The following is a 14,482-nucleotide window of genomic DNA, read 5'->3' as shown; positions in this document are numbered from 1 at the left end:
TGGAGCCGTATTTTTAGGTGAGAATCTTTAGAGAAGAGACTTCAATTTCTTCTCATATAGATGCTTGAAATCGCAAGAAGAGAAAAAACGGTGGTATAGACAAAAAATAACTTCTCATCGTCTCATTACCTGTATAGCCGTTAAAGCGGCCACGATCGCAGGACTTCCGAATCCGTGTGATATGAGAGAAAAATGGGTGAGATGTCTCTGTATACTGGGATCGAGGATATGTTGCGGCCGCGTATTGCAGAGCGGCGATCTGTCCTGGTTCAGAAGATCCATCAGCTCTTTGGTGATTTGTCTGGAAACAGCGAAGTCGCAAAAGTCAATCGCGCGGTTCTTGCCGTGACAATGCGAGGAATGTGCTTTTTGTCGAAACCGATATTATTGATATTTAATAAATATTAATACTTAAATGAATTACTAATTATTATATGACTAATTATCATATCGATGCTAGAATAGCGTCGGATGACGTGTCGTACTTCAAATAAGAGTTTCGACACTTTGTTAGACAATTTTTTATGACCCACCATTTTAGACTAGTGAAAAAATTTTATTATTATTTATTTTACAGATTCACTTATAGTAATAATATTTAATGCTCTTGAAGAGCGCAGCGTAGTTAACTTTAAAAATGACGGACGGTTCAAACTCTTACTCTTGAGGAGAGTGTCTAGTGTTTATGCTTACTTGGTGGCATGAAGAAGTTCTTTTCTCCTGTAGGAGTCTTGCGGTTCGCAATGCTGCCGACTGAGGTACTCGGCGACTTGCTTCGCGGGGAATTCGGTTTCGCAAACGTAACCGAAGTCTCTGGCAAGGTGAATGGCTTCTCCTGAAAAGAATAAAATATTCACGTGTAATATGCGCGTGATGCCATTATGTAAACTCGCTACGCACGAGTATGCATAACGGACGATGAAAACGATCGCGGAGTTTTATTTGACTTGCGAAACGCTGTCCATCGTATTTCCGAATAGTTCAACTCGAGTTTATGATGGGCGTCTTGCCAAATTCGCAAGTAGGAAGTTTCAGAGAATCTCGTCTCACATTCGATGATAGGTCCTCAGATTTACAGACTTATAATTGTCGATAATCCATAAAATATACTTTTTATGAACAACACGCTGTTCCTTTTGCTTTATAAAAATTTATTTTAATAGAATTTCAACTTGAATTCCTACCCGCCTTGACCATGACTTTCTAATTGGTTTCCTAACATATTTAACATTGAAATTCCAAACTTGCAATATAATCCTCCATAAAATGTTGGCTATTAAAACGATCACGACGTTTTATTTGATTTCCGAAACACTGTCCATCATATTTCAATTTTATGATAGGCATCTTGCCAAATTCACAAGCAGGCAGATTTATAGAATCCCGTCACTCAATAATAGATCTCCAGATTTACAGATTTACAATTATCGATAATTTGATGAAAGCTCTCTCTATATAGTTTGATCAGATTATTTTTCGCAAAAGACGCAAGCTAAACGCTAAACATGGAGTCCATTCAAAAAAATCCATTAAGAAATTATGAGCGGATTCATTGGAATGAATCTTCGGATGTCCTCGATGCTACAGGCAAAGCGAAATTAACTAATTACAGTTAATGAAACACGCATTATCTTCAACGTGCACGCCGCCCTCCCCTTTTTCGACCACCCCTCTGTAGCGCATTCCTCGCAACTTCTCTCTCTCTCTCTCTCTCTCTCTCTCTCTCTCTCTCTCTCTCAGTGTGATGGAAGGTAATTAGGTAGCTACATGTATGTATATGTGTGTATGCAAGTACGGTCTCTCATGCACAAGCTGGAAGTAGACCTGCTGGGCGTTATTATCGATAAACCAAGCTAAGCCACCCGCAGGTATACCGCGGCCGTGTATCACCCACGAGATCGGAAACGCGGACTTACAAACGGACAAAGCCACCTGCAGTTAACGAATTATCCAATTTCGCAATCCTGCCCACGCCTCCTTTTCCTCTTCATAACCGAAAACAGAAATACTTGTACGCGGAGATAAGCGCACACCTCGTGCTCGTTTGGAGAACGTGAAGAACTGGCGAAATTCTGTTGCAACTTTGTTAATAGCAATTAAATAATTTTTATATGAAAACTTAACATTCTAAAGTCAACTAGAAATTGTCTTTTTTTTTTTTAAATAAGAACGAGAGTTGGGTTCTTTTTAGTTTCAAATTTGTATTCGCGATTTGATTTCACGATGTTTGATATCAATTTACACTGAATATATTCAATTTACACTGAAAAAATCTAAACTGGTTCAAAATTAATGAATTGCAATGCGATGCACCGTTAGGGACGTCCCCTACAGGGACACCTGCGAACGTGCGAGATTTCAAGTTGTCGCTTAATTCAGACTTTGAAGAAGCAAAGGTTTCGCACGCGAGGATCCTTACACGCGCGAATTCTTTGTTACACGAGCGACGGCCGACACGTGAACGGTCGCAGTTAGCAATGGTCCTGCATATTTGCGGAAATTCTCACATATTAATAGCCATCTAATGGCGTTCTAAGTGCCGGCCCAATTTCGAATGCGGGAAATAATGGGATTTTAGCAAGACCGTCGTACATGATTGACAGCCTTCTAATTTCGATGTAATGGCCGCGCGCAGGATTGTTGCTCGCGCAAGGATCTTGCACGCGCCGTAGCCCTGGGCAACCACCTAGATCACCGCAGAAGTCGTATTTGGAATATTCTCTTATTTTTTTTCGTTTTAATGCGTTACACTTAGGTTGCGCGACAACACGATTGAAAATACCATGGATCTCATAAAATTTAATCGTCGTATCGGTACATGTGAAAGTATGCGATGTTTATTGCCTTCAGTCGTACAGATTGTAACTATATCAGCCGTTCTACTGGTAGAACAAGTGGAAGCTCATTTGTAACGACGTAAAATGAATTTAATTGTATCTGGGGATTTTTATGATTACGTATATATATCTATTAGGACGGAACAAAGTACGATAGACAGTAATGGAACAGCGAGTTCTCGAGAGTAACGAAGTTTCAGTTCTTTAGGAGACATATATAATGCTTGCCTCGTTATAGCTTCACGATTATAGCGTAAATAAATCTGCTCTGGAATAAAAAATATATGTCCTATGATTCTTATTTTATTATCACAGGAACGAGATAAAAAATATAAATGAATTACACATGTTTAAGCCGGGATGCTCATCTTCCAACACGTACATCGCATCTTGCTATATTTATAATTATTATTTACGTTTTCGTAATGCGTTTGAATACGTCCGTTTAATACGCGAAAGAGGTGAGTGCGCCGTAATTGTTTTCAACGACAGCATATGCAGATTTCGAATGTCGGGCCGCTGCTACATATATATAATTTGGACTGCACTTTGCGTATACGTCGTTGTTCTATTTTATGTGACATAAATTACAGTTCGTGCGGTCGCAACCATCGTTATTTTAATAGACCGCGCGCCATTGATCCTACGTGTTTATGCCGGACCTGTCGTAATGCTTTGTGTAGTAAAGTTTTTACTGCGGTCGCGACGAGAGAGAGAGGGAAAGAGAGAGAGAGAGAGAAAGAAAAAAAATGCGTAGCGAGCAGACGCATTAAGCGAAACGAGATACTGCTAACGCAGCTATGAAAAGCATGTAAGTAGTTTGAAATTGTCGATGTTTTGCGTTGTTTAACGTTACACAATGTTGCATATGTAACGTTGTTGCCGCTCGCACTGATTTTACGTAATCCCACATGTCTTCGCTCAATGTATTCAATAAGAACGGATGCACGCGTAAGGCGGAACGAGTAAAAGAAGTAACATTTTTATTTTCCATCGAAATTGCAAATCGCTCGGTTACTCGTGTCTGATACATCTAATCACTTAACCGTGGTGTGACAGACGCACTTGGCGAATTAATGTAGCGAAGAGTATAGAGCTTATAATAAGGATATTTACATGTTTTGAGAACTGTTATCGTAGATGACTGACATAAATTTGCGTTCCGGTTTAGTGACATGAAAAAGAAAAGAAAAAAAGGGAGGCGTGATTGAAAACTTCTGACGCACGCATCGTTAGCTATCGGAAAGATGCATGACTTTGTTGAAACTTTATCTTCGTTTTGCATTAGACGGATTTATCTAAACTCAAAGGTGGCAAAATATCTGATTTTTTCACCTTAATACTTACTTCGTTGCGACGCAATGCAGACTTTGTATTCGAAATAATCGAGAAAATTTTCTGTAAGAGAAGATCTCTCTTGATTCCCTATTTTGATCTCAATCACTTTGTCGATGCAAACTCGATAGAATAAAAAAAACCCCCCGGCGAAGCTAGAAAGGAGACTATCTGCTCCTAGGCAAAGAAAGGATCTTTTCAGCTAGAAACGAGTATCCCACGATGTGGGACGTCGAGCGGGTATAATATTATAGTTTCGTGCGATATTTATCGACGTGGATGCCACGTGTGTTTTCGCCGTTTTCTACGGAATTCTCGTATTAGGCGCGCAAAACCGACAGTAAGTTAACTATCGGCGATCTTATCGACATCGTCGGACGTGGTGCAAATTTCCATCCCCCCTCGCCCCTCTACCCTCTTGCGCGAGGTGCAACAGGTCGTTTCGGCTACGCTTTAGCCTGCCACGGGCAGCTCTTCCGCGCGGATTTGCATATCTCCCCTCCCCCCCCCCGTGTCGTATCTCTCCTTCTTCTAATCTCTTTTAAGTAAATTAGCGTGTCTGTACCTTACCAATATGCATGCGCTGCGAAACGTTTACGATTATGATCGCAAATGCGAATGTATGTCTTGCATTTTATCACATTGGTACATTGAACTTCTTTGAGAGATTCTCTTGGCAAGCAGACAGCTGTCCAACTGCAATGTCGGCTTGGCGCGGAATGTTAATGACACTTTAATCAATTTTCGTAAATTTTATCCCGTATTAAGTATGTCATAAATTTTATCCTGTATTAATTAATCCCTGATAGACTAAAAGAAAGCGAGTGTCAAGTATCATAAGATATAAAAAGCTAATCATTTTATATATGTCACTTGAACTAATCATATATAATGGCACACGTGCTGCTTCAATATATGTAGAACAAACTTTACAAAAATCTATTAATTAGAAATTCATTAACATTTTGTCATTGACGTAACATAAATTACGCAATGCAAAGTTATCGTTATGTTGCCGAAGTAAAATATTACAGCGCACAGTGCTTTAACATTATCGTTAATCGCACCCGAATCGGCGACGCGACGCGAAGGAATGTCCGGCTTATCGAGTACGAGGGAATATGACTCAATAAAACGAAGGGACTCGCAGACCGCACGCCGCAGATTGCCGCTAAGGGAGCTCGCTCAGATGGGAGATCCAGATTGGCGGTGCGCGAGTAAACGAGAACGAGAACGAGCGGGTAACGTGACTCGCGCGAATTGTGCGTGATGAACGGCCGGTGCTGCCTGACGACTTCACCGTGTCGGTCGCGAATCAATAGATAGCCGATCAAAAGCTGTGCAATTGACGCGCGATGGCGCAGCAAGAAGATCGGTCGAGAAAATGCGCTTAATTACATGGCTGAATAATTACATCTTTTATTTCTTGCCAGCAGCACGTGCTGGCGTATATGATTATGCTCGAATCTGTCCGATTTTGTTGATTGATTCAGTAAAATTTTTATTGGCAACGCCAATTCATAAAGTTCTGAAAAAAAGATGAGAGAAACTGCTGTCGAACGAGAGAATTTTTGTTAAACTTCTCCTCTCACACATTGAATATCTTATCCGTCCTTACTGCGAAGAAGAAATAATATTCTTTTAAAGCTACAAAGTGCAAAAAATTAACGTGGATTGTAAAAACTGCTCTTGATATTTAATAATATTATAAATAAAGTTAAGAAGGAATGCACTGATCTCGCGCTTGGCGCAACCTGATTTCTCTATTTTCGCTTGTAAGTAAATATTCTTCCATAACGAGTTCTCATCGAACGATCGTTCGACTCGTCGGGGCGATGGTCGTAGAAATTTGCTTGCCGTTCCGAAGCAGGGCCAGTGCGGCGATAGAACAGCCTTATTCGTCTCTGAGCTCTGTTACAACGATAGCCAATATGATGCGCTCCATCTCGGCCTTCGAGACCGCAAATCACGTTCCATTATACGTGCTGATAATCGAACCTGCGAGAAGGATTTCGGGAATTCTCTTCCGCGTACCACGAGATCGTCGTGTTCCGATATACCCCTTGCGGTTTCTCATACCGGTTAAAACTTCGCAACGAGTCGGCTGCGGTCGACGTATACAGGCGTATAACGCGTTTAAAATACGCATTCCTCGACCCCCGTGTACGTTATACTGATGTAACTCTGAATTACACGTTGCCCTAGCCTTCTAAAATTTTGCACTATACGTTATATTACCGGAGATCAACCGATTAACGACGCGGAGATCCTCCGGACGTAAAACGTAACTGTACAATTATATTAAACACAAAATCAAATCAAGCTATCAAATATAAAATTAAGTAAACATGATGGCCAAATTAAATATGAATAATTATAATAAATATCTAACGGTAATTTTATATACGTAATTAAGTAATCTCAATGATGATCAATTTAGAATATTTCAATCTAGGATAATCTCGTTTTTTATAAGGATAATAGAAGTCCGAAATTAGATACTTTGCCCGTTTTATTATTATTTTATGTTTATTTTTACTGTTGAATGTTTACCTAAAGTATGCCATTACCTACTTTTCGGATATACTATTTGGAGCCGCAGTAAATGTCTCGTCTCTTTTATTTTTACAGCCTTTAAGAGACTCGCTTATACCTCTTTGAGCATGAGAGCTCAAGTTGTGTCACCGCGACGATCGGGCGCGAATTTACGTATGAATTACGCAGCCATAGGCGACAGATATACGTACGAACATGAGTATACTACACACCTACGTGCGTCGCGCAAAATTTCCCACACTTTCGCCTTTTACTCTGTAAGCGTCTTTGACAACATTCCCCGTACGCACGCATCGGTATTCTTTCAGTTGAAGAATGAGGTTCTTCTAATTAGACGAATCGTTGCGTATAGCAATTGTCACGTTAACAGGAATTATATTTATTTATTTCGAGATATATCACATTTTTTGCGCGTGTTATGACAGTTTTCTCACTTTACTCTATACGCAAATATATAATTAGAATAACGCAAAAACCGCGAAGCACATGTATATCCAATCATCTTTTTCACACAGATCGGCTAGCAGACTCTAAGGTATAGGAATCGGCGTTGCAACAGTGATTTGCAAATAGAGAATTGACGTAAGCAGAACGAGAAATAAGAAAATACACTCTAGAATCCATTAACCTGATTTATTGGTTCACTATATATCGGTCAGAGTTTATTCTTTTTATCTCAAGCAATTATTATCACTTTACGCGATATGGACGGGAATATTAAATACGAAAGATATATTGGTTCTTGCGACGGATAAGGACGATAAAATATAAATAACTGTGACTCTCCATCGCGCAGCCATGCATGCGACTTAATTAAATTAGAAATCATCTCTGTTTTTTTTTTTTCCAAATCAATTAATGTTGCAAATTTTCAATGTATAAATTGTAAAAAAATGATGTAACGAAAAAAGCGACTATTTTTCTCTTTGATCGAATTTTATAATGTGAATTGTTTTTAATGTATAATACGTATCGAAATCGATACTTTTAATCTATCTGTTTTTTTTGTCACACGCGATAGATTACGAATTAGAGTAAATGAACTGTATAAACAGTATTGTTCATAGAACATTGCTCATTGGTCTTACGTGTAAACCTAAAACACGAGACTCTCGCGTCGAGTTGATGTACCGCGCACTAGATCGCGTAAAAAGAATATCGCGAGCGTTGTCGTTAGTTCATTACTATCGTTGAGAAATCTTCCCTGTCATTAAAGCGCGATAGAGGCCCAGGTACCAATTAAGAAACGGTATCGCCGCAAAGCTGTCGCAAATTTATATGTTTACGGTTACATTACGCGTGATTTTCGATCGCTTAATAACAGCGATCATCCTAATCTCCCGGCAGGCTCGCACACGAAATTATCCGTATATGCAAATGGTAATTATACGCGTATTTGAGGTTCTTCCTCGGCGCGGTCAACTGAAATATTAATCAAAAAGACGAGATTAACGAGCCACGTCGATGGACGCGATAAATTAGCTTTTTCTATTTTATTTTTTTATACTTTTTACTCTTTTTAAATACGGAAACGCTTGGTATGATGGGAATTCGGGGAATGGTCATTCAGTTTTGCTTTATCGCGGCTGTTATTAATTTCCAATCCGCGAGATAAATGCGCTGCGACATCATTAAAACGTGTATCGATAATGTTTAGTTTGTTCGACAGCTAATGATAGGTATCAATCGACAAGTCGACTTACGCTTACTTTACCACAACAATACGTTACGACAACAACACGGCCGCCGGCACGACAGATACAACGAAACAATATGATTTATTATCTTGCAACGATCTTGAATTTATACATCGCAAAATGCTAATCGACTCGCTGCATCGAGTTTCATATTTACTGGAGATTTAGATACGTCGTATCTTTATTCGAGATATAAATATTCATGTTGCGCAAGATTCGCGGTTCGGGCGATATATGAAGTGCCAAATATATTTTTTCCAAATACATGCTTGTGAATATATCGAAAAGATTTTAAAAAGATAATTAAAAAGTCGTATGAAAAATTGCTCGAGAAACCAGAGTTAATAACCGCCATAAGTTATCGGGTAATAAAATAGGTGTGTGAATTGCTTCGATGTAAGAAAGTAGCACAATTGGTCAAGGTGTTTGTTCCAGATATGAGAATCTCATTACTATGTATACATATGTAATAAACGAAGACGAAGATTTCTCAAGTTCCCATAAGCTAATAACTTTGTTTAAATTTGGTATTTTTTGGAGAGAACAATTCCGACATTTTTTTAAGAATTTTGAACGTGTTTTGATCGTTGCATCCTGACAAAGTGTACCCTCGAATCTCTCTGGGTTCTCTCCAGTCAAGGAGTTACAGTCGCGCGTGGCCGCTCGTCTCACGCCGCGCCTCGGAAAGAAAAGCACGGCCGATGTTTTATGGAAGCCCCGCCGACCATAAATTATAATCAACGTCCGTGCCAACACTCTAACAAACTTCCAGGCGCGTCATTAGGGCGCTGTTGGCGGAGGTGCGGGATGGCGATTGTACGCGCGCATACGCATTTGTTGCGCGCTCGTTATTAAGCGCTCTCTCGCGCAGATGGGATATCCCGTAGGAGTTCCTCCCTCTTTCTCCTCCTCTCTTTCTTTCTCTGATTAGAGAACCGCATGTCCTGTATCCGGTGCAAAGAGCTTACTCTCGTTGTTACTGTCATAACGCGGAAGAACGAATGCCATGTCTCTAAAGCTGAGTTTACGCGGTTCGCTCTTGGTAATCATTTGAGAGAATCATTCAGAAATGAAAGCGCGATGAATCAGATGGAAAAGGCAAGAAGGTATGGTACTGCTTCTCTAGTTTCGTTCTCAGAATTAACACTAAAGAAAGACTAACTTAGAACAAAGCAGTCAAAATAATTATTAATTAAAAAATATACTTAAAATTTATGACGGTGCATTTTCTCAAATTTTCCGTGACTTATGTTGCAATATTTAAATTATTAAGTTGATTACTTTACTTTTTCCCTTCATTCTTTTTTCAATTTATAATATTCAATATATGTATTTCAATATATGTAATTCAATATATGTATTTACTTCAAGTAATCAAACATCAATACTTAAATAGTAGAAATTAATCATCGGTATAGTTCTAGTGTTAATCATTATAATCGAAAGCTGAATGATTGCAAAGACAATTAACAAATAAGATTTACTCTTTAATGAATTAAATATAAGTAAAATACTATATAACGCAGACAAAAATAAAGTCTCTCGAATTAAACGTTCGCACTAAATGTGAGATACAGATGATGGATCCTTAAAGTTTATTTTCTTGTAGTACTTTGTTTGCAGGGTTGTTCGGTCTTGCGAGGCTTTGGGATCGGTGCCGCGTGTCTAAACAAAAATCCATTCAGCCGTTTAAATGACTCATTCAGGACGATCATCAAGCGTAGACCGTGTAAATTCGCCTTGATGCGCGCACGTTATTCCGAAGAGATGATTTCATCACTATGCCCTACGAGACAAGTGGGCGTCGCGAGGAATGTAATTCTTCGGAGTCACGGCGGAGGAGGGAGGTAAAAGCAACGACGTGAGTGTGCGAAGAGGTAACCTTCTGCAAATTACGGCGGCAGTAAATCGGAAAGCGTTACATTTATCGCTCGCGATAAATCGCTGGGAAAACGCGTGATTACGGTTACAATCGCTAATGCGTCGTCCGCCCGTCATCGATTCTAATTAGTAATTTAAAGAATCCCGCGAAAACACAACACACAATACATATGTTTTATTTATATAATCTAACTGAGCTAAATAAATTAAAAGTGTGATTTCTATTAATTTGCAATGAAAAATACATTAATAATATAACTAAATGGATAACGATATTAATTTAATATTAAGATACTTTTTGCATTTCAAGTGACTCTGTCAATATTTAAAAACTTTTTATACTTTCGCAAATATGTCATAACGCATACAAATGTTCAATAAAATCTCGTTTTTTTTTATAATTTGAAAAAAATTCACATTACTGCGTCTCTTAAATTATCAAGCTGTTACAAATAAAATAATATTCACCCACTAAACTTTTACTACGAAAAAAATTAATCTTAAATTCATCAAAGGATGCATTTTACAATATCTTCATATTTTTTCTTTGAAATATATAGCAAGTTAATTGACAAAAGTATGTTCTGCCACATGAACGTTTCCAATATTCTTTTTGCAAAAATGTTACCGATATCCCTAGCTTATCGTTACACGGATATTAATGCATGGAATGTACAAATTGCGTATAAATATTGCGACCGTATTGTGGCACTAGGATACCTTACCTATGAAGCTTTTCGTCTGATTGTACGTTTTTGCCGTTCGTACAGGATATGATCAATGTTGCTAATGAGGAAAACGATTACCGGTGAAGAAAAAGGACACATCCACCATTACCGTGTAGGAAAGAGGTTTTACGTTCGCGTTATTTCACAGAGATGATTTCATCAGGGCGCTTTATGGGACGAGCGTATGCTGTACCTGCTCTAAGATGTAATAGACTTTATGAGGATGTTGTGTAGTTCACAAGCAACCTTAATACTGCTTTGCCTGACAAACGTAATGTCTGTCAACTTACAATATATAGGTAATAGGAAGTAATTTGCACCGGTCACTATTTTAAACATATACAAGCTGTTCTGGAAAAGTGCGCTTTCTCTTAAGCGCAGCGATTCGTGTTTAACGATTTAAACGCAATTTTTCTGTGGTCAAGAAATCTCGTTTGGACGGCGTTCTTCTTATAACGTAATATCTATTAAATTATTATTCGGATCAGTGTACCGTTAAAAGTTAAGGTCAAGATGAAGTTAAATGAAGATTCAAATATATCTCAGCCTTTTTTTACGAATAAAATTCTAATTCCATTTCAAGCGAAAGAATCTTCATTTTGACCACATTAGTAAAAGCGGCAGTTTGTACATAAAATTCGTATGTAAAGTAACGTTGAAAACTTGAAAATCAGGAATAGAAACGATCATGTATAATGTATGTATATATACCCGCGATCATATCTATCTGCTTAGCAAAGTCATTAATCATAGCAATATATTAATATTTAATTATTACTAGACTATTAAGTCTGTAATACATATTATGTTTTAGATTTATCGGTTCCTAACGTTACATGTTTTTTAAATGAATTTTTTAATTAGTTTGTTCGTTAGGACTTTTGGAATAAATGAGAGCACTCACCTTCCACTAAAGATGTTAAGAGCGTGACGTTGGCGGCCTTCCTTCTACCGGCTGGCAGATTCAAACCAATTTTTTCCAGCTTTTCCCTAAGCAGACGCCCGCCGTTTTTGGATTTCGCCCTGCAAAATATATTTTTGCATGAAACCATTCATATTTTCGTAACAATATCAATGTCATTTAATTAGCATCATTTTATCGATGAAAAATTCATGGCATTATTACAAGCATAATTGCAAGTGTCATCTAAATATTTCGACTCTCATGTGTTTGTGTACAATTTTTTCAAATATTTGTACAATTATCTTTTGTATTTTCCCATTACTTGGAAGAATAATTATACATATTGCATTTACATTTCATGTAATTAACATTTGATGTAAATCGTAGAACTCGGCCAAAAGTTAAAGCTCTCGTGTAGTGACATCGTAGCCCAAACCGACACGATTACGTCAGCGAGACGATTATTAATTTGATTTATTCTCGTGCGTGAATTTTACGTATGCCGCGAAACAAGAGATTCATCGGTCCATCGTCATATTTATCGATCAATTATTTCTCTACCGTTCTCCACCAAATACTTGTTCAGACACACGGCGAACGCCCACGTCTCGACTCGTGATCGTTCCGGCGCGTGAGAATTTCGAAACGGAACTCCTCCATTAATCATTTCGCCGTGATCTCTAAAAAGATGAAATCGTGGCGCGACGAGAGGGGACGGCGGCAACGAGAGGGAAATACGGTAGGATTAGCATAATCCGCGGACTACGTGTGTCATCGGCGATTGAGCAAGCTCGACGCGAGCTCGAGGATGCGCTCGTACCGTTCATGCACGTGCGTTTTGCGGAATAGGATCGAGCCTGAAAGAAAGAAGCACTGTGTTCTTCGCACAGAGTGTGCTATTCAAGCAAAAGCGTGAGCACATCAGGCGAATAGAATTTTTATCAATACTTTTATGGTCTCCTCCGACACATGTATCTGGGTTAATCATTGGGCGACGTAGCGACCCGTGTGCGATCGTAAAGCTGAAACGTTTATGTTTCACGATTAATTAAAGAAGTAAAAGACTTTTTCGCTGTAATCGTGATTTCGATTAATTAGATGTGCCGTTCATTCGTTGTTTCAAAGAGCGTTTGATGGCGATTAACATTAATTGTAAGACTAAAATCGTAATTCAAGTTATACAAATGAGAATAATTGGCAAATTTCCATGTTAAATACCTTTAGAAATAGCTTCATTAAAGGATACAAGGACAATGTGTACGTCCTTTCGATATTGAATAACGCAAGTAGCTTGATTAATATATCGTATCGAATAAATACATATTTTTATATAAATTTTATAAAGAATAAACAACTTTTATTAATTAAATATATGCTTCTATATACTAAAAATTTCAATCGTCCTCTTTTTCTTCATACTGAGTTGTGTATCGGATATGTCTCACGTGTTCTTTCAGACGAAGTCTATCGAGACATCATCAAGAATTGCGTTTTAATCCTTTTACAAACCGGACAGCGACTTTGTGTCGTTAATCCACCGGCGAAGTAAGAAGCTGCGAAGTAAATTTTTTTTCGTGGAACATCAACGGGAACGCGATAGTAGCAGGGACTTTTTTCTTAACACACCCTGTCCATCCATCATCTTGGCCTGTTATAACGGTAACGCGTATCGCCTACCTTTGTTCGGTTCGGCTGCCCGGTCCGCCCGGTAATCTTTCGTCTCGCTCGGCAATTAATACATTTTACCGCTACAGGTTTTTAATATCGGCTCCACCAGTCCTCCGAATTTACGTTCTACATTTCGCTCGTTTTATTTTCTCTGAATCGCACTGTGCCGTGTTATTATTTGGCGATATTGTATACATTTTCAGACAGAATTGAAAAGAGAGCGATTAATTATCTGTATATTAATTACCTCTGCGACTAAGATCGTATTTTTATGTACTTTTTATCTGAAAGATGTGGGAACGCATAAAAGTTTAGCATCCTTATCTTAAGAGTACGTTGTAATATATATTACACAACATATAAATCGTCACATTGTATTCTTTTATTTATTTGTTAAATGTGGATAAAGCTTTGTAATATGTTAAAACATCTTAATAATTGTTAAAAATTTAATTAATTTAAATTATATTATTAACGGTCATTCGAACAAACGTCATGTTTCATAATTTTTCTCCTTCTAATTTATACCATCACATTACAATAAAAAACTCAAGATTGGATATTAAACTGCCAGAACTGCGCTGAAAGTTTTCAACATGCGCTCTATAGTTTCCGTCTATAGTTCCGTTCGTCGCAATTTATATAAAGTAATTCACACCTTATAATCGAACTATACATATATCGATGCATGCAGATTTCGAAATTGGTTTCAAGCGACATGATAATCGTCATTGATTACATACGATCGAGCAGACACGGGCTGATTCCGCAATGTTCCGACGCAGACCGGAAGAATTTCGACGAATCAGACGAATGTAATTGACCGCGCGGTCGTGTGACCGGATCGAATTCTCGATACTTAACGATCGCTGTCGT

The 14,482-nt window shown here is 38.3% G+C and overlaps 1 protein-coding gene across 7 annotated transcripts in view; it reads right to left on the bottom strand.

The window, feature by feature from the left end:
• Positions 1-14,482, bottom strand: part of Tfap-2 (transcription factor AP-2) — a 207,943-nt gene that overhangs the window by 4,404 nt on the left and 189,057 nt on the right. For all 7 annotated transcript variants that reach the window (XM_071772104.1, XM_071772106.1, XM_071772108.1 and 4 more), the window contains 3 exons: positions 11,939-12,057; positions 694-835; positions 130-301 (listed from right to left, as the gene is read on the bottom strand). In XM_071772104.1, coding sequence (XP_071628205.1) covers positions 130-301; positions 694-835; positions 11,939-12,057 — 433 coding nt within the window. The remainder of the gene's footprint in view (positions 1-129; positions 302-693; positions 836-11,938; positions 12,058-14,482) is intronic.

Source organism: Temnothorax longispinosus, chromosome 3, assembly GCF_030848805.1.
Source record: "Temnothorax longispinosus isolate EJ_2023e chromosome 3, Tlon_JGU_v1, whole genome shotgun sequence".
In the NCBI taxonomy this organism is placed as follows: Eukaryota; Metazoa; Arthropoda; class Insecta; order Hymenoptera; family Formicidae; genus Temnothorax; species Temnothorax longispinosus.
This window is presented reverse-complemented; position numbering and strand designations above follow the sequence as displayed.